Raw genomic sequence first — 24,589 nt, 5'->3', positions numbered from 1 at the left:
ATTCTTTTATATCTGTATTTTGAATTATTACTTTAAGTCTTGTTCTGTCCATGTGAAAATCCTCCTTATCCGTTGACCCAATGAATGTGCTAACCCATTGTCAGTTTTCATATTTTTTCATGTTTTCTTAGTTACTATAAGGGATAATGCACACAATGCTGGTCATTATCACAAACCCCCAACAAAGTGATTGCAATAATGACCTCAGATCACTGTACATTATCCTGCTTTTTACACAGCCTCATACTTATGAAGTTAAGAATTTGACACAAAATACTGACTTAAGAACAATTTTATTGTTTTTATTACTTCTGCTTTCAAAATGGCATCCATAGAAACGGTCTTTTATACATGGTAGCAGTTGACTATGCAACAGACTGTAGAATGCTGGAATTGACCGATAGGCATTGAGAATTCAACAAAACCATGTAATAACACTAACTAACCCGTAACAAACTAACTAACTACCCTTTGTTTTGTTGCTAAACCTTTGTTAATGTGATTATCACCAGGAAATAGCCCACAAAAGTCACAGTAATCAGTTATTATTAGTAGAAGCTTTTTTTAATTAGTAGCATCACGATAATTATTACTTACTGTGGCGCCCAGCGGCTGTCGCTGCGCCCCTGCACCGATGCGTCAGTGAAATCGAACCATGTGATTGGCTGTTGCTAGCCGACCCGCGGTGACATCATCTGTGACGTGTGAAGCCGGTGTGGAGCTCACAGCTCAGTGAGGAAAACAGTCCAGCGTCCGTCTGCCGACCTGCAGCCAAACAGAGACATGGTGAGCTCACACATCACTCCAGACTAACGTAGGGACACCGATGCTTTTAGAATGTACTTATTGTTTGAAGCGTCAGCGCCTCGTTGCTCACTCGATGATTTTTAGCCAAACCCAGGTAGCGTTAAGCTAGCTGCTCCGTTAAGCCTTTAGCCACCATCCTTTCCCCAACTGTGCTTCAGCACAGAAGGATTAACTTAAAGCATTTCAAAACCACACTAATGCCAGTCCGTTATCCAGCCTGTCTAACTCTTATTCATCCCCACTGTGCCTCTTTACCCCGCCGCGACCAGTCTGACTTCACAGAGGACCAGATCATGGGTGAGTCAACATCTGATCAGAAAGGTTAAAGCTTCATTCATTTGTCACGGCTTTACCGTATCTTCATCGCTACGCACCCTTTTGAAGTCGTTACTCTGACCCTGTAGCTGTCTGCAAACCACTGGATCCCTTCAGGTAACTCAATACGGGAACGACAGGCTGAGCCAGACTGAATTAAACATCATCTAATCTGTGTGAGCTTCAGTGTTGCTGTGTTCAGTGCTCGTCACGACTCACACTGGACACTGGACAGATTTCACGCCACACAGAGCTGCGTACTAATCTGCAGAAGACTAACTGAGTAAAGCATGTTGGTGTCTTTGCATGCAGTGAATGTCTGACATGTCAGCAGTCATGATGAAGGAGATATTTGTGTTTAGCAAAGAGCAGTGAGGGGATCAGGGTGTTGGCCCAGACTTTTTCATCTCTGTTATACTTGAAGGTGTGGAAAAGGACACTGATGCTATTCTTTTGTGGCTCTCTCTAGAACAGCTACAGATTGTTAGACCAGATAGAATGTAGCCCAAAATCATAAATCACTGTTTGTCTCAAGGGGGTTTACAATCTGCACAGAGCGCAACACCGTCTATCCTTAAAGTCTTGATTTAGATAAGAAAAACTCTCCGAAATAACCCTTTAACGGGGGGATGAATGGAAGACGCCTCAGGGAGAGCAACAGATGATCGTACAGGCAGACGGGCAGTAGATGTTGTGTGCACAGGATGCCATTTATCCAGGACCACAGCTACTTTTTTTGTGTCTGTTCAACATGACAGAAGTGTTGCTCTAGTGGCTTTATGAATAGTTTTTGCTCCAACAACCTCCGCCAGCCCGCCCTCACCCCCACCCACTGACACCGACGAGTTTAGCTGCAGGCGCTGAGGAGTTTGGTAGATTTAATCTCCAAACAAAGCACAGTAAAGCACAGTGTGTTTGTTTCTCATCTGATACCAAGTTGAACAGCTGTTACTGAACTATCAGGCAGGAAAGAGCCATTATGTGTCATTATTTATAAGGTGATTACATCATCAATAGTTGACAGTTCTTCAAACAAGTGAGTTCATGTTTGATCACCTTCATGGTTCCCAGAACGTCATCAAAAGTGAGATGGAACCATTTTTAGTATCAACACTGACAACAAGATTATTGATCTGTCCACTCTACTTCATTCCTCCCAAGTTCTGCTCCTGTTTAAAGAATATTTTTCCATTCATTGTACTGCACTTGGTCTGTATGCAATCATGCAGGTGCAGTTAGGGGCTGTAGTAAATTCAGATTCAGATTCAGCTGTCATGTTGAAATTTTACCAGTGCAATTGCACTAAGCTAGCTTTGTTCAGGGTTTCTGATGCATTATTGTCACAACAGCATCAGCTGATCAGATATCAGCCTACGCAGCCGTGTGGGGAAACTGCTCCTGCCTGCATGCGTCTGCTGTCTTAACAAAGTGTGCAGTGTCATCAGCTGTTCCTCCGCTCAAACAACACGTTCATCAACCTAATGTTCAGCTCTTCCCCTCTTGTCTCTGTATTAGAGTTCAAGGAGGCCTTCCTTCTGTTTGACCGGACGGGGGAGGGGAAGATCACCTACAGCCAGTGTGGTGATGTCATGCGGGCCCTCGGACAGAACCCCGTCAACGCAGAGGTGCTCAAGGTCCTGGGAAACCCCAAGTTGGAAGGCAAGCTTCTGAGTCACCAGGCGCCACTACAATAGACCCAATTTCAGCCCACTGCATTATTGTTGCTTTGGCTCACAGTTAGGCCTGTTGTGTGTGCTGAACTGCTGTACAGATAAGAGCAGAGCATTTCTTTTAGTAATATAACCAGAACAGTAAACTTAAAGGAAAGCGGTGCCACTTTTTATGTGGATGTCCAATCATTGTTGATGGTAAATGTAGTCCGTTGAAGCAATAGATGCCTCAGTGCTGAGTTATCTTGCTCACGGAGCTGTGCCGGAACTTCCTACTAGGGATGGGCCATGATTTTATAATATTTTAATTATTGTTACATTTTAAAAAAAATCAAATAGTTGATACAACTATGGTCTTGTTTTCTAAAGTATATTTTCTCTTTTTGTTGTTCTGGAAGATGACAAAGGGAATATGCTGTGATACATGTCATTAATAAATGGGCCTTCGGCCTCAAGCACTGATCTTGTGAAAACTGCATCTGTATTTAAATCTTTTGCTCCTGCTGGGACAGAAAAGAGGCTCTCTAAATCCTGTGCAAGCATCCTTACATCCATACAAATTCACTAATTTCAGTACAGTTCTGGAGCTCTTTTAAAAAGACTTCACTTTTATGTTTCCATTTGTTATTAATTCACCTGCAGAGATGAACCACAAGATGCTGGATTTTGAGCAGTTCCTGCCGATGCTTCAGGCCATTGCTAAGAACAAGGACCAGGGCTCCTTTGAGGACATCGTAGAGGGTCTGCGTGTCTTCGACAAGGAGGGAAACGGCACAGTGATGGGAGCAGAGCTACGTCATGTCCTCACTACGCTGGGTAAGTCTACAAAACCTGCAAAACACAAAGATTAATCCTTAGTATAGTCTAGTAATCACATCACGTCCTTTTTTTTTTTTTTTTTTACTGCGACTTAAAATACTCAGTAATTCTTCTTTGTGTTCCAGGTGAAAAAATGACCGAGGAGGAGGTGGAGACTCTTTTAGCGGGACATGAAGACGCCAATGGCTGCATTAACTATGAAGGTAAAACTGCACCGTAGACATAAATATGTACTCAGATGCCTAAAAGCTTAAATAAACCCAGACTGTATCAAGTGCTGCTCTGTGTAACGTGTCACATGGAAATGTGACACTGCGGCTGTGGATGTACAAAACAACATGAGTCTTTGTGTCACATGCTCACTGACTCGGTGCTCCTGCTCACAGCATTTGTCCGCTGCATCATGTAGGGTATGAGCAAACCTTTGAAGGTCCTCCTCACTGCTGAGCTCGCATTTATCTAGATAGTGAGTGAGGAAAGGAGACAGTTTGTGCACGTCTTAACACGCAGCAGTGCAGGGTAGCTGTTCTACTAACTTATACGTCAGCTAGAGTCACTCACACATGTCAAGCTAAAAGTGACAGCCAAACAAATAAAAGAAAATATGTTCCCATAACCGGAACAGGAAACTTGCTTACTGTGCCACTTTTTATGTGGATGTCCAATCATTGTTGATGGTAAATGTAGTCCGTTGAAGCAATAGATGCCTCAGTGCTGAGTTATCCTGCTCACGGAGCTGTGCCGGAACTTCCTACTAGGGATTTAATATTTTAATAGTTGTTAACTTGTAAAAAATCGAATAGTTTTTTTTTTGCGGCTTCAGGTAGTACACCTGTCAGGAGCAGTAGATTGATCCGGGGTGCTGAGATGAAGTCAGGCCTCTGTAAACATGTGGACTCAAACCGTCTCTGATTTTTTTTTGTTGCTCAGGCAGCCTGAGTCCCATTTCGATGTCGATCCGGATACAACCTTCACAACCGGACATTAGCTAGAAGCCTCCTGAGGTACCAGCTGACTTAGCTTAGCTTAGCTTTGATCCCGGCTCTCTCTCCCCTTCTCCTGGGGCGATCGGCCCTCCCACAGCTGCGTTTGGTCTGGGTGGACAGAAGATGTCTGAAGACTCAACGTCTGCTTTAATACAAACGCTTAATTCAAACGTGTAATTGTGCCACAAGTAAGGTGAAAGGTGAAGGTAAAGGTAGTTCACAGTGACTATCTAATAGTATTTTTACTTGAAATGCACATCCCTAGTGCCTACATTTACCATGATGCACTGTCCTAAAGACAGCCGAGCTGACAGCCTGTAGTTCTTCCTGGTCACCAGTGCTGCCATTTGAGTCACTAGTAAAACAGATTGTACAGCAGGAGAACTCAGTTTTCTCTGTCTGTATTAACACACACTGAGGGATTTATTTCTTTATTTGACTAAATTTGCCAACAACACTGACCGGTTTCTCTTTAAGACCCTCTGACCCCTTGGTGGTGTTTTCTGATCTGTTGACCTTTAACCTCTCTCTCCTACAGTCCCTTCATGTTTCCTGCTCTCACCTCCTGGTGTTGTTTCTCTTCTCTCTCGTGACAGAACTCGTGCGGATGGTGATGAGCGGCTGAGGATCTCGGACACTCACAGCTTGAATGTTTTTGTATTGTTTGTCTCGTCTTGCCCTTTCATCCACATCATCCTACCTCCAACAAGTCTGAGTTTTCTTTTTCTTTTTCTTTGACATCTTAATTTTATTTCAAAAGTGCCTTTTATGTCCAATGTGAATAAACGATGTCATCTCATTTTCCAAACATCATTCCGCCTCGCAGGTACAACTGGCAGTAACATTTCCGTTTTGATCTCACCTGTTATGTCTTTGTGAATCAAACCTTCTCAGTCTTCTAGTCAGAAGCTCTTTTTTTCTCGTTTGGATGGACATGATAAGGTGACATGTTATATTTAACAGTATTGAATAAAAATTCTGGTTTCCAAAGTGTCTTTCAGCCTGTGAGTCTTCTGCTTAAATCAAATATTTCTTTACAAGGTAAAGATGGTACCACAGTCATATTACAAAATATCATATTAGGAAAATGTTAATCAGTAAAACATCAATACAATATCTGAGAAATATTGTTTAAATATCAAGAAAATATTACAATTGTGTAAGTATGGATACAATTTTAATTGTAATAATCTTGAACTTTATGAATGAAATGCAGTGTGATTTATAGCAGTGAATATAAGAAATAATAGATTACACATTTAACAAAAAAAATGTAAAAGTCATATAAGTAATAAAATTGAAGAAATAAAAGTTTTAGATACCAATTTTATATTTTAGGATTTATTATCATTTTGCTTGAACTTCAGCCGAAAGCTCAAAAACAGGCCGGTAAGTGGACCTTTAGTTCAGATTGTTTCTAGGCTGCTTTTTCCTGTTAAGGACTGAACACAATGTGAAGGCTAATTTAAAAAGGATTAATCCTAAAGGTCCCATATTTGTATTTGTATGTGGAGGTCCTACTAGAAGAGGTTTAAACGGTTTAATGTTGAAAAAACATTAAACCAAAATTTTCTCATCCCAGTTTTCACAAAAACAGTTTGTGTGCTTTGTCCTCGCCTTAGTTAGTTAGTTAGTTCATGAGGAAGAAAAACAATGGCTCTGCCCCAGTCGGCCTGCTGAAGAGCTGGAGGTCACAAGATCAGCAGATCCCCTTATGATGTCATAAAGGGAGTAAAATCTAAACGACGTTTTCACACATTTACTGAAAGCGAGGAATACGACAGAGGATGGCCTTTTCTCCAAGTTTGTCGGCCTCACTGAGGGCACATAGTTATGCTAAAAATACACTAGAAACTCCATTTTGCACAATATGGGACAGCAGAGTGCGCTGGGATTGTAGATTTACCTTCTTGTGTGACGTTCCTCCCTGTAAGTTCAAACAAACCAGACTACACAACAGTTCCTCTTCACATCTTTATTTTTTCCCCAACATTTTGTAATTAAAACCTGAACCTCTTTTGTTTTGCCTTTTTTTCTTAATACAAACTGCCAGAGTAACTGTCAGCACTAATGTCATGATTTACTGAGGAAAAAACTGATTTCTACTGTATAATAATCAATGCAACTGCTGCTACCTTCAGCATAGTGAAAAACATACAGAAACTGAACAGACACTTATTTCATATCACAAAATCCACACAATGTAGTAATAACACGGATAAAGAAGTCCATTTATGCTCACCACTGTGGCGAGGTCTGCAATACTGGCTTGACGGACATTAACTGTAAAGTTTCACCATCTGACTGGATTATATTTCATGACACTGACGTGACGAGCTGTGTGCAGAACGAAGCACGTTTTTTTTTTTTAAATTCTTCAAACTTTGTGACACACACAGCAAATGGCACTGAAAATAAAACTGAACGGTAATGTGGTTTACAGATCTTAATGGCATGCGTTCACATACACACATGCTCACAGTCACATCTCAGTCATACACAACAGTGGAGAGGCTAAATATAGGCTACAAAGGTAATAATATACAGTTACGATGTCGACATATCAAAGCAAGAAGATGGAAAAACAGACAGTAAAAAATATAAAAATTGATAGGATAAAAAGTGAGGATATTGTTGCAGATATTAAGGACACAATTCTCCATCGTCAGCGAGCTCCCTTGTTTTTCGACAGCCTTAAAAATTCTCCCACGCGTCGCTCGAAATGCACCAGCGAGAAACAAGCTGCTAAAAAAAACCTCCTCATTTCCCAAACAACCGCAATAAAACTCACCGAATAAATGTGAGATAAACATGATTATAAAAAACATTTTGGTTCAGCAATTAACACAAAGTCAAATTATGAATAAAACACATATGTGGTTGCTGGTAGAATTATTATTATTATTATTACTCCCAGACCTTCTTTTTCAGTCATTCCTTTTGCACAAAACTACATTCCTCACAAAACTACAACCGGGATGCTTTGAGTTCACCCTGGTTTTGCAAAACATGAAGCTCCTCACTGACATGTTTTTCTCCAAGTGCTGTTGAAAAGAGGGACATTATCAAGATACATTTAAAGAGAAGTCTTTCCAGGATGATAATCTCATGCTGTCAGTACTTTCAAATCTTTTCATTACAGGGCGACAAGAGGTGCATTTGTAACAAAGACTCCAGTTTACAGTACATTTTCTCACACTGCATCCAAAACAGCTCCTTGTAATTTCTACCTGGCTTCTGATTTGAGTGTTTCCATGCGTTACAGACATTTCTCCGTTGGTTTTAGACATGTGACCTTCAGGCCAGACCCTGTAGAGCGACCGTTTCTCCATGTAACACCATTAAAAATAGAGGAAAAAGTACTATTCCCAATCAAGTTTCCAAAAACCTTCAGTATGACAAAGTATTAAGACAATAAAAGGACGATATAAGTGCTAAAGTTCAATTTCATGGATGCTTCAAGTCTTTCGATGAGACCTTGGTTAAAAGTGCATTTTTGTCTTACATATATTTTAATTAGTACCTAAAGCACGGGGGGGGGGGTTTATGAAGCATGAGACTTCACAAGCTGTAACAAACTGTTGCAGAAAATAAAAGCAACAATTTCCAAAACACTGAAAACACAAGATGAGTCTTTTCTCTTCTTCTCCGTGAGTACCAGCATGTTGGTAAGATCTCCGGCGTTCAGCTTGAAATCATGAAGTGAGATGTCGCTGTCCAATCGGCCGCACAGGATGAGCAGCTTCTGTTCGAAAGTACATTTTCTTCATTGGCAGATCCAATCTGAAAGGGACTTCTTTTGTTTTAACAGATAGTCAAAGTCGAGGTGGCTTGATTTATATATTTTTTTCTCACATCAATTGTTCTGTCGGAAAAAAAAACTAATTAAAAAAACCAAAAAGCTGAAAATGTAAAATGTGTTCTCTTCCTTCGGTTTATGACTTCTTCATTTCAGATGATACAGGCAGGATTCGAAGTGGTCAGAGTCATTCGGATTCTCAGGCAATTTGTTCTTCTCTCACTGAGGAGGCGGGACTGGAGCCGAGGGGTGGAGTGTTTCCCCGGGAAGAGGGGCGCTGGGCTCTGTGACGGCAAAAGCACAGATCCAAATAATCAAATGAATGAGGGCTGGATTCCATTTAGCTGCTTTAGTTTCTGGATGCTGACTCACTGCCACAGCTTACTTTGACGGAGCCAATGTTAATGTTATTAGTAATACCCGTGTTTTACCTTCTATGACAAGTCAAAATGTCTGGTGTGAAAAAGGAGTATTGATTAATCATGAAAATAAAGACAGATTCATTGATAATCAAAATCAGTTACTAATTTCTGCTTTCTAGCAAAATAAGTTTGGATATTTGATTTCAATTTTGATCATATTTGATTTCTCTTTTGCTCACTACATAACAGTACATGAAACTATGAAGCTTGATGACTCTATTCACTTTATCTGAGTAAAACATGTCGCATCAGAGTGCCAGTCTGACATGTTAAGTAAGTAATGGTGCAAATAAATAAATATAATAATATAAACTGTAAACTTGGAGCAAGTTAAAGTTAAATTCAGTCTTCATCGTAACACTACCGCCTGTTAAAGCTGCTACATTGTTCTTTAACCTTAAACTCACCATGGAGTACAGGAGTAGTGCTGGAGCTGGAGCTGGAGTGGGCAGCTTGGGCCTGGCTGGGGGCTCCGGGGGGCGAGGTGTGAGCACCCTGAGCTGGTTGGGACTCAGGAGGCGGGGCAGAGGAGGCAGGAGGTGCGGGGCTGGGGGCCGGCTGTGGCGCTGGTGTGCTGGGGGCTTGCTGACGTTCGGCGTTTGGCCCCTGGGGGGGCGGAGCTGCGCTGGCCTGGTTGGAATGAGGGCCCCCGGCCTGGCTGTGCTGCTGGTGCTGAATCTGCTGGAAGTGCTGCTGGCGGGCCCTCATCTCAGCGTACTTCAGCTGCTCCATGTGGAAGGACTGACGGTCAGCCAGCAGCTGCTGACGCTGGTACTCCAACTACACACAGAACACAAAAAATGAAATGTTAAAGTTTTTGTACTGTTATTAGGTTGACTGCTCGCTTGTGACACTACATATCCCAGAATCCCTCACTCACAGCCTCCCTCTCTCTGTCCATGATGGTTTCCAGTTCTTCAAAGTGTCGCAGTTTAATCTCCAGCTTCTTCATTTGGGTCTCCACCAGCAGAGCCACAAGAGATTTGATCTTCCTCTCTTCCACTGCAGCCAGATGCTACGAGGAAAAGTGGAGAAAATTAGAGAAAACGCAAAAGAGAAAAAAGGAGATGAAGGACACAACAAGTTGAGGCCTGGTCATTATTAACTTTACCTTGGCTTTGACAGCAGCAGCAGCGAGCGCAGACGCAGCAGCAGTGGCCAGGTTCCCCTCTCCCACATCACGTTCCACCTTAGCCTTCCTTTCTCCTTCACTCTCTGCTTCTCTTTGTCCTTCCTCTGTGCCCTCTTTTCCCTCCTTCTCCTTCTCCCCATCGGCTACGAGACAAAAAGAAAACATTTCATTCTTTTTCACCTTTGACAAGAACACTGTGTTTGCTGTATCTGACTGACATGCATTTTCCTACCCATCTCTGACTCTGTTTTGTCCGCCTCCCTCTCTTCTTCTTGTTCTCTCCCTCTTTCTTCTTCCTTCTTCCCATTCTCCGCCTGCTTCTCCTCTTCCTCGACTGCTCCCTCTTTGCTGTCCTGTGCAGGAAAGTCAACACAGCATAATGAGCTCTGCTGTGGCAGAAACTCACTGACAGGAAATATTATATGATAACAAACATGCAGCGTACCTTGGCCTCCCTCTTCTCTTCACCTGATTGGTTGTCACTCTTACTTTCATCACTGCTTTCATCTGGTGAGAGAAGATGAGTTAGAACCTCCTATTTGCTTTTTCTGTGCCACCAGACTATTTTCTCTCTTGCATGTTTGCATGCTGTATGTCTGCTGTAAGTGCTCGTGTCCATCCTACCAGGTCTGTCTCCCTCCTCCAGGCCGGTGCCTGCGATGCCACTGCCCTCCAGGCCATACAGAGGGTCCTGCCGCCCACTGACCCTCGCTGCCTCCTCCACCCGCCGCACATGAGCCTCGACGAGCGCTGCAGGAACCTCCTCCTTCATACGAGAGAACTCCTCTGAGAGGAAGACACAGAGATAGAGGTTAGATGTGTACAATTTAGATGGGGTTAGACTTTCTTGTGCTCTGCATGTTTAGTCTCAACTAATTTGTGTTTCTGGACAGAATTATGTTTTATCTGTTTTTGGCAATGTGTTGGTGGAATAGGAGCATGAGCAGCAATTCTGACATCTGTAAGAGTTAAGTAGATTTGTTAAAGTTCCTTACTTACTTGTATTATTTTTCATTTTGTGAGAAACACGGCATCATTTGTGAAATAATGCTTGTTTTCAGTGTCTGTGCAGCAGGCAAATTCAAAATAAGCCTCTTCTCACCCAGAGCAGATTTGGCTGCAGCTGAGGCGACACGTGGGTCGACGACAGAGGCGAGGAAGGCCACTGTACTCATGACGGGGTTTCCTGCTTGGCTGAAGGGTATCGGCTGGTAGGCCAGTGGTCCCAGGGACGAGGAGTTGTCCTCCAGGTAAGGGTCTTCAATGGGCAGCCGCAGGAAGTGCAGGATGCACTCATCCTGCGTACGACTCCCCACGTGTTCTGAAACCTTGTTCCAGTCGTCCTTGTACATCTCCAAGCCCTGAGGAGAGTGAAGGCATTACTATTTTTTAGCTTCACTTTTGAGAAAGGAATTCTCAGCGTCATCACACAATCGATATTGAGGATAATTTGTACCTCGAGTAGTAGTAGTGTTTCTTGTTCTGTCCAGTCCCTCATTGAGCTTGCTGCGTTCTTGTTCTGTACACAGAGATCACAACCATCATCACCACTTTGTCATTGTAAATCACAGCTTAAATATCATTCTGTCAGTCATTCTTAGACCTGTACCTTTGTAGAGCTAGTCTTTTTGCTGTACATGTCAGTCCGCAGCCCGAAGTTTTGCAGATCTGCTGGTTTATCCTTCACTTTATCTGGGAAGGACATCATCTGCTGGGTAGCAGGAGTCTGCAAGTACACAATGACAGGGGGACAAATGTAAAAGAACCCAGAATGTGTGTGCCTATGTCTGTTTATTTGTGTGTCTGTGAGCGTATGCGGACCTGGGACGTCTTGGGCTGCAGGGGCACCAGACTGGATGGAGTGTCTGCTAGGACGTGGAAATGAGAGGTGGGTGGGGGACCCATGGGCGTGGGTCGGCTCTCTGAGTCCACCTGGTAGTTGATTAGACCCCACTGCTCCAGGAAGGCGTGGACTCTGCAGCAAAAGAAGTACAGAGTGTACCTCACTGACAGCAGTTTGACTAAAACAAGACACAGACGGTATGAACTCTGGACTGACTACAAATATTCGCCTTCAGTCTCCACCTACCTCATGATCGCGCACACGTCTCCTGCCAGGTTCCTGCGGCAGGCGGTGGAGGTCAGGTACTCCTGAGGGTTCAGCCGGTAGGTGTCAATCATGAAGTTCCTGTATGCCAGGTAACTGAAACAAGGAGGTGCATTAGAAAACTGAGAAATTTCAACAAAGATTTATTGTTATATGAACAAATGTGTATATATGTGTATATATTGTATCGTGTACTCATCAAACACTCACATCTCAGGGGTTTTGGATTTATTCTTCCCATTAAAGAACTCTGGCAGAGCTCTGCGCTCAATAGCATGAACACTGAGGGGAAAAATACAACATTATGAGAATTTACAACTAAAATACACCTGAATGACTCACTTTCGCCTGTTTGAATGAGCCTCATACATCATTCGCTCTCTTGAGCTGAGACTATTACAAAAAATGTTTTTTTCTCACCTGTTGTAGTCAAACCAGGCGGCGTAGCTCGGTATAATGATGTGATGAGTTTGCTCAGTCACATTGTCCTCGTGAAGGTCTGAGCCTTTCACCGGTTCACCCTTCACACTCGGAGAGCCTTCCTCCTCCTCCTGTTTAAACCACAAACACACACTCAGGGTGATATATGGGTTTTCTGTCCCCACTGTAAAATTTCCTTGCACTTTTACAAACTACCTTACCTTGCCTGTTGTTTCCATGGACTCGTCCTCTTGCTCATCTGTTGGAATCACAATAAAATGGGTGAGGATAAAACAGGGTAGCGAGAGTCATGATGGTGATACGCCAGAGAATTTGTTTTGGATGAGAGAAAAGCTCTATTCACAGTTTGGAATACATATGTTACCTCCATGTTGGAAGAGACAACGGTCATGCAAAAAACAATGTGCAATGTGCTTTTATATGGGAAAAACCTGATCCATGATGGAGTAATACATTAATGTCTTATAACCTCATATTATAAAGAGGTTTTCCACAGTTTTACATGCATTAGCACTACACAGACTGCGGCATTTTCTCATTATAGGTGGCCATGTTGGAGGAGACAAAAAAACGTGCTCACCCATATCTGTTCCTCCCTTGACTGGAGTTGAATCCGAGTCCTTCTTGGTGTTATCTAAAAAAAGAAAATATAAGATTAACGACTACTTTAAGATCTTTAAAGATGACAACTGAGGTTAGTTTTTATGGTTAGCTGATCCTGGAGTTGGTTGTGTTGGTATCTTTATTTATATTTTAACTTGCGTACTTGTCTTCGCTGGGTTTCCCTCTTCAGATGCTGGAACAGGTGACGCCTCATCCATGTCCTTACTAAGATCCTCCTGTTCCTCCTCCCTCTGTCCCCGTTTAGACTTGGTGTACGGGGTCGTTGGCCTGTCCACACACAAAGGACATTATTTTAATGTGTCTGATACAATGGTGTTGCTAATTCTACATCAAACACCCAAAGCGGCACATTTAACAGCTGAAAAGAATGACGTAATGGCGACAACACATGTGGCCACAGACCCTTTTTTGGTATTCTTCTTCTTGCTCTCCTGAGGCGGTGGGGTGGGGGAGGGCGACGGCGAGCGCTTCCTCTTCTTGGCACTTCCAGGCTTCTTGTCTCTCCTCTCGTCAGGCGTGGTCACCTCATCTGTCAGGGTCTTGGCTGAGATCCTCTTCCTCTTAGGGCAGCCCTCGCCCACTTCATAGTCCTCCTCATTCATCCACTCATTGTACTGGTCCAGGTCTAAAATCCACTTGGCATGGACCTGTGACCAAAAAGCACACAACATGTGACCAACACTGAAATGTCCACAGTTTAACGAAGCAGTGTTGCCTCTTTGGACACTTTTTCAGGGCAAACTAGAACAGCCACATTCTCTGGGTTTCATCTCAATATGGCACAATTAACCTTGTACGCTTGGATTCAAATGTCTAGTCTATTAATGAAAATAAAACACTAATTGTGTGGACCCACACTAGGAGCAGTGCTGTTAAGATCATTAGTGAAGGAGTTTCTTGGACTCTATGTTGGTTTTGTCCGTAAAGGCTGGACTAAAAAGAAGGTAAATGGTATTATGATTTATGTTTACATAAAAAAACAATACTAGAGACTTAAATACAATATCTGAGCTGCGTGTACTGCATACACCAGATGTTGAACATATACAGTATGTCATTAATAAGAGAGGTGCTTTTGTGTGGAGGATGTACAGTAAAGTGAATGAGGACAAATGCATTTGATTTAACATTTACTTATGTCACTTTGAAGCTGTGGTCTGAGGGAGACATTTCCACTGTGAGCAAACAGAGCAGCAGGATTCTTGATTATTGTGTGAATACAGCTTTAAATATATGAATGCTTCACTGCTGATACTATCGCGTCCCCTTGAGCGCTCAACGCCTATAAAAGCCTCTGACACTGCTTGGGATTTGTGGTCCAGCCATGTGCTAGGGGAAACTCTGTTGCTCCAAATGCCAGTTCAGCACAGATACTTCATTCAGAGAGTGTATGTTTTGTTCATAGAGAAAAATAGAAGAAAAGAGAACACACTCCCCAGACAAGTTTGTATAATAAAGAAGAGGCTGAGACACATAAAGTTAACTTCCACCGTCACAGACTCATGTTGTGCAGAAAAGCAAAAGTACTTTATTCTAAATTCTAGCCAACTTAGAGAGGGTTTCTAAAACTCATGCATGTTGCACAAAGCATCTATAATTTTCCATCTGATGTAACCAAATAAAACAGCATATTTGAATTGCACGTCACTCATTTCAAGTGTCTTTCAGGCTCAACAAAGGCCAACAATGAGCACATACAGCACATACATGTGATGTAGATGAATGATGTGAAATATGTTGGATTAAAATAAAGCAATACTTAAGCAGGGTGTTAATATAATTTTCATTGTTAAAATTAGATCATGACAAGAAATGAAATACCTTCCTGGGCTTCTCTGGGCTGGGAGGATCCTCCACAGCGGCCTCAATCTCACTGGCTGCGATCCAGGTATCGTAACTAAATGGTGAGAGGAGCAAGGTCAAAGGTCAAGGCAGGGAAAGATTACAAGTTTGGGCGTGTGAAAACATCTCAGGTAGACAAACGTATAACTTCAGCTTGTAGGGTGTTAAGAAGCATCAAGAAAACAAAATACAAAAACAAAAACTCTCTCCACTCTCCAAAGTGGAAACTGTTACACTTCCACAATAAGTTGAGACAGTTTTCACTTGAGTGTAAAATGTTAAGTGGCGTTCAGATCTCTGCACCAACCTGTCAGGAAAATATCCCCAGTGGAGCAGCACTTGTTTATCTCTCTTCATCACGGGGCGCACCCACTCCTCTGGACCACAGAGAGAAAATTATATCAGCAGAGTTCACAGTAAAAACAGCAAACTGTGCTTCAGACAAGATCTGAGGCCTGACCTTCCTCCAGGCTGGTGGGAATAGGAACGACAACATGGGAGCTGGAGGCCTTGTCCTCAGTTACTGAGCCCTGCAACACATACAGTCCGCACAATTAGCGACCTTTGTTCATCAAACAGGAAAATTTGGGGCAAATTTTCTGTCTATGATACTGAAACGTTTACGAGAATCAAAGAAAAAACACACCTGATGTCTTTTGATGATGTCTTTCAGTTTCCCGAGCAGTTTTGGCTCAATGTCAGCACTCAGGTAGATGACAGGTCTTGTCAGGCAGTTGTTCTGAAATGAAGAAATGCAGCAGATGTGTGGATGAGACAAACTAAGACATTCACAGGCATAAATTCAAACAGGCAGGAACATATGTACAGTGGGGTCCAACAGTCTGAGAACGCGTTGAAAAACTGGAACCTGGAAATAATCAGAGAGTTTAAGGATTCAGAAACATTTAAAAGCACAAGATGCTTTGATGTGACGAAGATGACAATGAAGAAGAAATGCTTAAGATTCTGCCCATAACTCCTTTGTACAAAAAGTCAGATTTCCCCTCCAGTGAAGCCTGTGTTCAGACGGCACGCAGGTGGATCCGACCTTCTTCCCCTTTTGAATAAAGTAGTTAAGTTGGTCAATTCCACAAATTTGCTAAAACTTGATTACTTGAAACTGCACACAGTCTTAAATATTTCTTCTTCATTCTTCTAGACGTCATAATGTGTTTCCAGATTTATGTGAAAATATTCTTTAATTCTCTCAATTATCTTTTATTGAGCAAATATATTCCACATACGTTTGACTTATACTTTGAAAACTCCTTTTTTGGGTTCATACATTTGTGCATGCTGCACTGAAGCATTATTAGCATCTATTAGCAAATACAGCAGAACATATCTAAACACAGGAACAAACCAAAATAAATAAATGAAACAAAGAAGTTGAAAAAATGATTACAAAAAAAGAAGAAGAGTAGACCAGGAGACACGCCTCCATATTATAGATTTTCAATGTGGTCTCAGACCCCACTGTTTACGGATATCTTTTTATCTGATTTATTATAATCTCCATTAAAATAAAAACTCTGCAGACACTGAACTGATCTTGTAGTTTAACTGCAGGACTGATTAAGGTGAATTACTGGTCAGGTCACATGACTGGGTGCCCCTCATCATTTCTTTCTGTGAAGCTCTGGCAGCCTGATGCTCACACACTTGACAAATGTGATGTAATCAGAGGAGACATGCAACCTCTCAAACAGTGTGTTTTCTTTGTATTCAGCTCTAGTGCCTGCAGCACGAAAAAGGAAAACAATTTGTCAACTGACTACTGCCTGAACTCACAGTCGATCTCTTTTAAACAACAACTTTAATGAGAGAAAGTTCACACCTCACTAAACTACAACTTTTAACATTTACAACTGCATTCTGACTGTCCAGGTACTGTGTGTAACAAACTTATATAAACAAAAACTCTGTGGCAAACTCACCTGCACTAAGGACTTTTCAATCGTCATGAACATCTCTACATTTCGGTCCATCCTCGACGGATTCTGGAAGTCAAACCTGCGCCTACCAGGAAGTTAGACTGGAGTTACACAAGAAACGGCAACATAGCAAAAATCCGACTGAGCACTTCAGATAACAGACTTTATTCTCAGTTATCAAGCGTTTAAACCAGCTAGAAAGAAAGTCTTACCATCCTTGGTCACTCTTGAACTTGTAGGCAGCAGCAAGGATGTGGCAGAGCGCCCCTCCTGACTTGAAGTCCAGGAAACACTTCATCTGCAGACACAAAGCAGGACAGTTTCAGCATGCCTCAGAGGGGTAAACTAATGTGTGTGTGTGTGTGAATGACAGGGATGGAGGAGACATACTGGCAGCTTGGTGAGCGGAGGGTTGCTGACATGTCGCCCGAACACCTCCTCCTGGAACTGGAGCAGCTGGACCACCAGGCTGGACAGGGACTTGTTGGTGGGGGGCTCAGCCTGGATGTACTGAGAGGGAAACAGCACAGAAACTACAGTGAGCTGACTGCATTAAAACTGGGGGCTTTATTATTCTGGGTCAGTTCACCATTATGATTTGCAACATGTGACATGGTGACTCATTTTCATCATTGGTGTGTTTTTTTTGTATTTTTTATTTAATAATGCAGTTATTTCCATTAAATCAATAAACTCCAGACGGGCCACGGCGTCAGACAGCGCAGCGCGCCACAGAGCCAACATCTGGATCTGAGCTGCATTAGCCGGTTAGCTAACTAGCAAGCTAGCCGGCTAAAGTCACCCCTTTCTGCAAAAAACCCCCCTCGCAGGACAGATTGTGGGCTCCTTTTAGGTCGGTTTAGCTACAATAATGGACGGGGGCGCCGCCATTCGTGGCTGCATCTGGTACAGCTGTGGGCTCAGCATCCTTTTGTATCCCGGCTCGAGTGAATCAAACAGCTGGACGCTCAGCAGCACCCTCCCTCCTCTCTTTGTCACTGCCTCTGCCCAATAGGTACGTGCCCACATTTCAGGGTGAAAAATGAGGGCCTGGTGTGAATGGTTATAAAACATGCGCTCGGTACCTTTTTGTAATTCTTTCCCAGCCAGACGCGGACATTATCAAACTGAGAAACCGTATCAGACGCTTCGAAATATTTTACATTCGGGCCGCCGTCTTTCTTCCGCACCGCCATCTTTGCCTGCAGACAACTAGTCGACGTCGGCTGCCGCCCAGCGGCCGCAGTGTGGTACTGCAGCTGCCGGGCTGTAATGACACCCAGAGGACTGCGGGGGGCGCAGCTGTGCAGAGGATGACTGTGAAACTCATAATGAGAGCTGCGATGCGGTGGTACAAGAAGTGTGCAGATTTGTTTAACTCAAAGCAGAACCAGCGGATTTTACTTGCAATAAATAATCCTGCATCCAGCCATTTCAAGAAATGCATTCACAGCAGCCATTTTGACACTAAATAGCAGGTAAACACAGGTGTTACCAGTCCCTTTAAATAGAACATCAGCTTCATTGATGTTTAATAGTAACACCTGTTTACTTGTTTCATGTCAAAAATGGCTGCTGTGAAGAAAGTCTGTAGTGCAGAATGTATCAAGTACTCATGTAAAATGACTCCTGTCAGTGTCATACTATCATGTCAGTGTATTACCACAACAACATTCACTTACTGCTTGCAGTAAGTGAATGTTGTTGTTGTTCACTTACTGCTTGCAGTAAGTGGTCCACTTACTGCTTGCAGTAAGTGAATGTTGTTGTTGGTTGAAGTGGACCTAATTTTGTTTTTCTCTTAATTCCATTTCAGCCTAATTTGAACAATCCATTTAATGGTTTCAAAACATCGCTCAATAGGACTGCGACTGAAAATTAGCCAGCTGGCTGACATTGGCACATTTACACAAATGTTCATTAATTTGCTTTGTGCTTATAAATGAAACAAAATGAAACTGCTTAATGTACAGCTGTGCTGTATAATCTACTGCAATACATCAGTGAAAAGCTGCCTTAACTGGAAATATTCAAGTAATGTGCAAATGGGTAAAAACTGCACTGAAGCAGCGTACTTGAGAAAATGTAGACATTTTCACCATTGGTACGCTTATTCTTTTGTGAAGGATTATTAGTAACTAGTGATTACAACAACAACAACATGTAGTTTGATGCACCACAAAGAGCTGCCAGTGCACACTGGAAGTGGCTGCTGAAAGAAGTTCACCTGGTTGGAAATCAAATGTGTTGCAACCGTCTCAAAGTGATTTAGAGGTTGTTTAACTGCCACCTCCTCAAATAACCTACGCGAGGAGGCAAAATTTAAACCACCTAAATAAAGGATTTACTTGTAAATGTTCTAAAAAACATTAAAAAAGAGTTTTTTAAATCTGCAGCTGATGACCTTTGAAGCAATTAAATGGCATCATGCAGCAGAACCTGAGCGACTGCACTGATGAGACACTTGAAAAAGGAGGCAGGCAAGAGGGTTTTTCTGGATGCATGAGTGAATGAGTAAGACCCAAATCACCTAAACAAAATCTGAGGGACCAATTTCTGATTCAGTGGCAGTGAGGACTCTTATTATATTTACTAAAAAATGTGGTTTCAATAATCTCTTTAATAATCATTCATGTGAATCTGGTTTGTACTGTTCACCAGGCCTTCTGTCAATCAAGAGCTGAACTATGAAGTTGCTCCTTTTAAAACATATAAAGTTGATTTTACAATTTACACAGTATTGTTCAGGATCAATGTCCTGTTTATTATTTCATGTCTGTTTTGATTCAGTCAGGAGAGTCGTGGTGTGACAGCAGGAGAGAGGACTGATGTTCTTAGTAATCCCAATTTAACCTCTGGTTGTAAGTGTAATTTTTAAATGTATTTCTGGCTAAATTAAGCTATATTTCCTTCAGTAGCTTGATAATAAATATGAGCAATGTGTTTATCAGGTAGTTTTAAAGGGTTTTTGTTTTTTCAAAATAAAGGGGGGACAGTAGTATGATAGTATGACAGGGATGATAGTAGTTTAATTAATGTCCAGTTACTGCAACAGAGTTACTTATGTTGTCACTGACTTAATATTGTGTGATGATGCACAAACAAAGAATTATAATTCTACAATGTATCTCATAATATTATATAAATATCACAGAAAAAAAAACAAAAATCAATCAGTCAATATCTGTCAAACATATATCACCAAAGATTATATAGAGAGAAACAAATCTTTAGTTCAAACCCTGTATTTAAGCTGTAGGAGTTATTTGGCATGAATTGAATTCAATATGACATCACAGGACCACAGACAGGTTTTGTCATAATAATGAGTTGATCCATAAAGATACTTAAAAACACCCACACTTTTGTATGAAAGTAAAAAAAAAACAGGAAATTCAGCAGACATGAGAGTACAGAAATAAATGAGCAATATCTAAACCGTCACTGTTTTTCACGTCTCTGACCTTTTTACTGGAAGCTCAAATTAACCTTCATTAACAGAGAAAAGGTGTGTGTGTGTGTGTGTGTGTGTGTGTGTGTGTGTCTAACATGACCTAAGCTAATTTGTGAGAGTCCAGAGACAACATTGAAGAGAGTAGTGCTCCTTGAACTAGTATTCCTCAGACTGTCTATGTGTTTGTATTTGCTCATGAGCGTGTGTGTGCATATCTGTGTAACAGTGTGTGTGTATGTGTGTGTGTGTGGGACACCCGTCTGCGCTGAAGGAGAGAGAGTGAAGCCTATTGATTATTTTAATCCTCCTATTTGTGAGTCTGTGATCCTCTCGGCTCAGCCCTCCACAGGGGGATTGCTAATGGGGCTGAACGCTTCCCTCCTCAGCCGCTCTCTCCCTGTCCAATTAACTTAACGCTGAAATCTGCGAGGAGGGAGCATTGGGACTCGGGGTGGGGCAACGGGGGGGTGCAGGAGGGGCTACTGCTGAGATACAACCCCACTAATACCTCCCAGCCCAACATCTGCCAAACCTCCCGTCTGCACCATGCTCAGCAAGAACTTCCTCTTCCAGAATAGTTTTTCCTCTCACCTTTAATTAAAGATCTATCTCCTTGTTTTATACTTGTGAGGTGAGAACTCCCATCAGCCTGTGTCTCATTTTCACTGGGTGGCTTTGCACATGGCAGAAGCAGCTGCAGGTGCAGAAACAAGTCCTATAATGGGAAAGCTACCTTCAAACAGGTTGCTATAGATGTAACGAGATCTCAGATATTTAAATAAGTATTCGTCCAATTAGTATTTCTGTTCATCTCTGTCCTGAAGCTAGAACTCGGAGAACCAAACCATTACTTATGGACCCGTTAATAAAGGATTAATGATGAAATGATAGATTGACTCCACATCTTCAAAGCCAGCTACATCAGCTTTATCCAACATACACACAGATATGTGGGAAGTGAGGATGGAGGCATCCCTCCCGTACCTCTGTGTGCTGAGTGCTGAGTGCTGAGCTTTCAGTTTAAGATGTAATGTCTGAGGTCTTACTCACATTAGTAAAACTATACTGTCAACAATTATCTTTAAGGCATCTGAAGAGCTTGACAGTCTCTGTAAACCAGACATTTGTTAATTATTGTCTCATTGCTGCAAATAATGTCTGGTGAAAAAGTAAATCAGTAAAGCTCCTGTCTGTTTCCAGGCCTACACAGTATCTGTTTATTTCACCAAAAATCTGTATTCATATATTTGGGGCTTAAATCAGAAGTTATTGACTGTATTCAGTATTTCTATCATGCATATATGTATAAGTCTATAACATTACATTTTAACCATGTACTAAAATTAATCAAATAGTTAAGGATGATTTGTAGCTATTTGAATATCACCATCAGAAAAAAAGACACAAGTAAGAAAAGTTCAGCTTGTCTTTCAGTTGCAAATGCAATATTTTCTTATTGTGTATAAATGTTGAATGTTACTGTTTTGTTTATTTGTTCTTGTTACAGGAAGTCCGCCCTTAGCACCTCCTTCCCGATGACACCACGCACAATTTGAAAGACAGCGAGCTACGGATGGTCGGGAACCAACGTGTACATCCTTTATGTCTCTCAGTCAAGTCACAGCAAGGATTCACGACTCTGTTATCGTCTAATTTGACAGAGTGACAAACAGTATCATGTAGAGGCACAATCTGTCAGGACTGAATGGTTGAACAAATCAGATGTTTGGGGAAAGAATGGAGCGCCAAATATGAATCCATTCGGCAGGCCTTCATACAATACTTACACAAGATAAAACATTTGGAAACTACATAGTGTAGGTGTCATTTGTGAGAGCCTATAATTGTGACTAACAGTATATGATTTATAATCCCCGCATCACCACTCACTCCTTACTTTAGGATATAAAGTATCAGTGAGGGTTTTAAATCGTTAGTTTGTCATGAAAACATAAAAAGCAACCACAAATCAGACAAAACATCTATGTTTGTTTTTCCAGGTTGGCCCTGAGTAAAAGTTCAATCTAAGTTGATTATGCAGTAAATATGTCATTAGATGTCACACTTATCTATCACCATGACATGTATATTCACTCATATTTCCTTTTCTTCTCCTTTTTCTGCTTTATTTTGTTTCTTACACTCCATGTAAATCCAACAAAGAGTTGTAAACTTGAGCACCTTCACAAAAAAATAACAATTATCAAAAAATAATGTCCACAAAGTCAGATAATTTACCGCGTTATTCCTTATCAATGGAGGAAACAGATACGGCAGGTTGGGTAGGTTATTGTTGGCTCTTGTTTGAAGATATCTGTCAGCTGGAATAAATATCTGAACCTCACTCTGTGATGACAAGTTCGACAAATGCTGCTAAAATCTTGAGATCTTTGCAATAAAACAGAACACCCTGAGCAATAAAAACTTATCACAACAGATGTCAACGCTCATTTGATTTTCCTGTAATGTACAATCAGAGAACAGAGTAAAGAACAAAAGGAGTACGGAATAAAGAAAGCACTGGTTTTACTCTGACAGCAAAATAATCCTGAATTTGCTTTTTTTTATTATGTTTCATGGTCTTCAAGGGGAGAGAAAAATCTAGACTGATTTCATACATAACAAATACACACAACTCAGCTTGCAAAGTACAGTGACAACAATGAATCCACACTGCTCGTGAACAAAAGGTAACAGCTCCAGAAAACACACGCAGGTGATGCAGCGTGGCACAGATGTTATGTAAAGCCACTCAGGAGGAATGTCTGGGTACAATATACAACGTCAGGATGGTTTTTCAATCACAGCACAACAATGATGAGTTGATCAGAAAAGTTCACATCCAAATCTCATCAGGGTACAGTCATGCTATCAGGCTTTAAAGGTGGGCCTGCGTCACTTGTTGGGACAATAAAGTCTCTGTCGCACACTTTACCAAGTGTATTACTGGGCCAATGTGAAGCTCTCTTCTTCCATGACACTAAAACTACAATAAATGTGCTCAAAGGCGTATTATATTGTACCCGTCTAAGCGTTATATCATGAAAAAAATAAAGCTGTTAAATATAATTTGGTTACATAAACATATTTATAGTTTTTCTGGATGCACATTTTGAATTACACAGTGACATGCTTCTGTTGTTCCTTCCCAAAGGTGTTTACCGCCAAGTAGAATAAACCTCGATCTCCATTTTGGGGGCTTTTATTTACAGCAGTGAGTCACATCCAGTTACATACAAAGTTTCACAGTCAATGTCCTCAGTTGCCTTTTATAAAGTGAATGACAACGTTTACGTGGGCAGATCGCGTTGGAGAGGTTTTCATCAGAAATCGTCGCCGGATATCTGTTTGTGTCACAGGGATCAGCTCCTTCCTAAACAATAGTCGGGATTCAACGAGAGAAACTGTATCATGCATAACAAATGGGGGAAAAAAGGATAGAGTAAGGCACAGAAAACCTATAGTTATGGCATATGGCAGTGAAACATCGACAACAGTCACCAGCGTTTCAAAAAAATTTTCACATGGGTATATTCATGGTAAAATTAAAGAAATAGTTCGACACTGAAAGTGAATTATGCTTATTTGCTCCTTTCCAGAGAGTTAGATAAGCAGATTGATACTACTCTAAAGCTAAAACCGAATGCTGGTTAGCTTAGCTTAGCACAAAGACTGGAAACTGTAGGATACAGCTAGTATACCAGCAAAACTGCACATTTTTGTTTTCACACTTAGGCTTTTGTACAGATAAAACAAATGAGGTATAACATGTTATTTAGATAGCTTTAAAGGTTTTGGTAGGTGGCTAGCTGTTTCTACACGCTTCCAGTGTTGTGTTAGCGTTAAGCTGCGAGTATGATTCTTCAAGTATGCAAGTTCATTTTTGTTACATTTCCGATCCAACATTCAAACACATTTCACGTTGTTCTTTGTTGTTCATATGTTACACAACTATTTCTGTCACTTATCATGTGAACAAGCAAGTGCAACGCTATGAAACTCATCCAGGGGAGACTATCTGAAAATGTGCACCATTATCCCCACATTTAAACCATACTGAGCACCCCCCCTCCCTACGATGCTTGGCTCACTCGGCCTTCCAGTGTGTACTGTTGTAATCACCCCTTTCTCTGTCCCACCCCCACCCAACACGGACCCAGACAGAAAGCCGCTCCCCTCTGAGCCTGGTTCTGTTTGAGGTTTCTTCCTGTTAAAGGGGAGTTCTTCCTGCCACTGT

General features: G+C 41.7%; 2 protein-coding genes across 2 annotated transcripts; one reads left to right on the top strand and one right to left on the bottom strand.

Annotated features, from left to right (window-relative positions):
• Positions 1–710: 710 nt before the first annotated feature.
• On the top strand, positions 711–5,538 carry myl6 (myosin, light chain 6, alkali, smooth muscle and non-muscle). Its single transcript, XM_070838363.1, has 6 exons — positions 711–786; positions 1,077–1,104; positions 2,638–2,781; positions 3,435–3,608; positions 3,737–3,814; positions 5,194–5,538. Exons 1-6 carry the CDS (start codon positions 784–786, stop codon positions 5,220–5,222), a joined length of 456 nt encoding a protein of 151 aa, XP_070694464.1. The 5' UTR covers positions 711–783; the 3' UTR covers positions 5,223–5,538.
• Positions 5,539–6,586: 1,048 nt separating this feature from the next.
• On the bottom strand, positions 6,587–18,094 carry smarcc2 (SWI/SNF related BAF chromatin remodeling complex subunit C2). Its single transcript, XM_070844475.1, has 26 exons — positions 17,984–18,094; positions 17,289–17,408; positions 17,111–17,196; positions 16,902–16,983; positions 15,611–15,703; positions 15,425–15,494; positions 15,272–15,341; positions 14,944–15,019; positions 13,525–13,769; positions 13,265–13,389; positions 13,079–13,132; positions 12,699–12,736; positions 12,478–12,608; positions 12,268–12,339; positions 12,040–12,153; positions 11,772–11,925; positions 11,560–11,676; positions 11,407–11,469; positions 11,053–11,311; positions 10,575–10,736; positions 10,396–10,457; positions 10,183–10,303; positions 9,930–10,093; positions 9,699–9,833; positions 9,226–9,598; positions 6,587–8,680 (listed from the first exon to the last, which is right to left on the bottom strand). The coding sequence occupies exons 1-26, from the start codon at positions 18,092–18,094 to the stop codon at positions 8,616–8,618; spliced, it is 3,162 nt and encodes a 1,053-aa protein (XP_070700576.1). The 3' UTR covers positions 6,587–8,615.
• Positions 18,095–24,589: the final 6,495 nt, after the last annotated feature.

The sequence above is a fragment of the Pempheris klunzingeri genome, chromosome 2, assembly GCF_042242105.1.
Source record: "Pempheris klunzingeri isolate RE-2024b chromosome 2, fPemKlu1.hap1, whole genome shotgun sequence".
Classification (NCBI taxonomy): Eukaryota; Metazoa; Chordata; class Actinopteri; order Acropomatiformes; family Pempheridae; genus Pempheris; species Pempheris klunzingeri.
The sequence above is the reverse complement of the archived record's forward strand: the minus strand, read 5'-3'. Positions and strand labels throughout refer to the sequence as shown.

What these genes read in the sequence shown, in the direction of transcription:
- myl6 (XM_070838363.1), top strand. An exon ending in CACAGAGGACCAGATCATGG is followed by an intron (nt 1,105 to 2,637) that starts GTGAGTCAACAT and finishes TCTCTGTATTAG; the next exon opens with AGTTCAAGGAGGCCTTCCTT. An exon ending in TCATGTCCTCACTACGCTGG is followed by an intron (nt 3,609 to 3,736) that starts GTAAGTCTACAA and finishes TTTGTGTTCCAG; the next exon opens with GTGAAAAAATGACCGAGGAG.
- smarcc2 (XM_070844475.1), bottom strand. Translation starts at nt 18,094, where the DNA reads ATGGCGGTGCGGAAGAAAGACGGCGGCCCGAATGTAAAATATTTCGAA. An exon ending in TCCCACCAGCCTGGAGGAAG is followed by an intron (nt 15,342 to 15,424) that starts GTCAGGCCTCAG and finishes TCTGTGGTCCAG; the next exon opens with AGGAGTGGGTGCGCCCCGTG. An exon ending in AAACACTACTACTACTCGAG is followed by an intron (nt 11,312 to 11,406) that starts GTACAAATTATC and finishes CACTCTCCTCAG; the next exon opens with GGCTTGGAGATGTACAAGGA.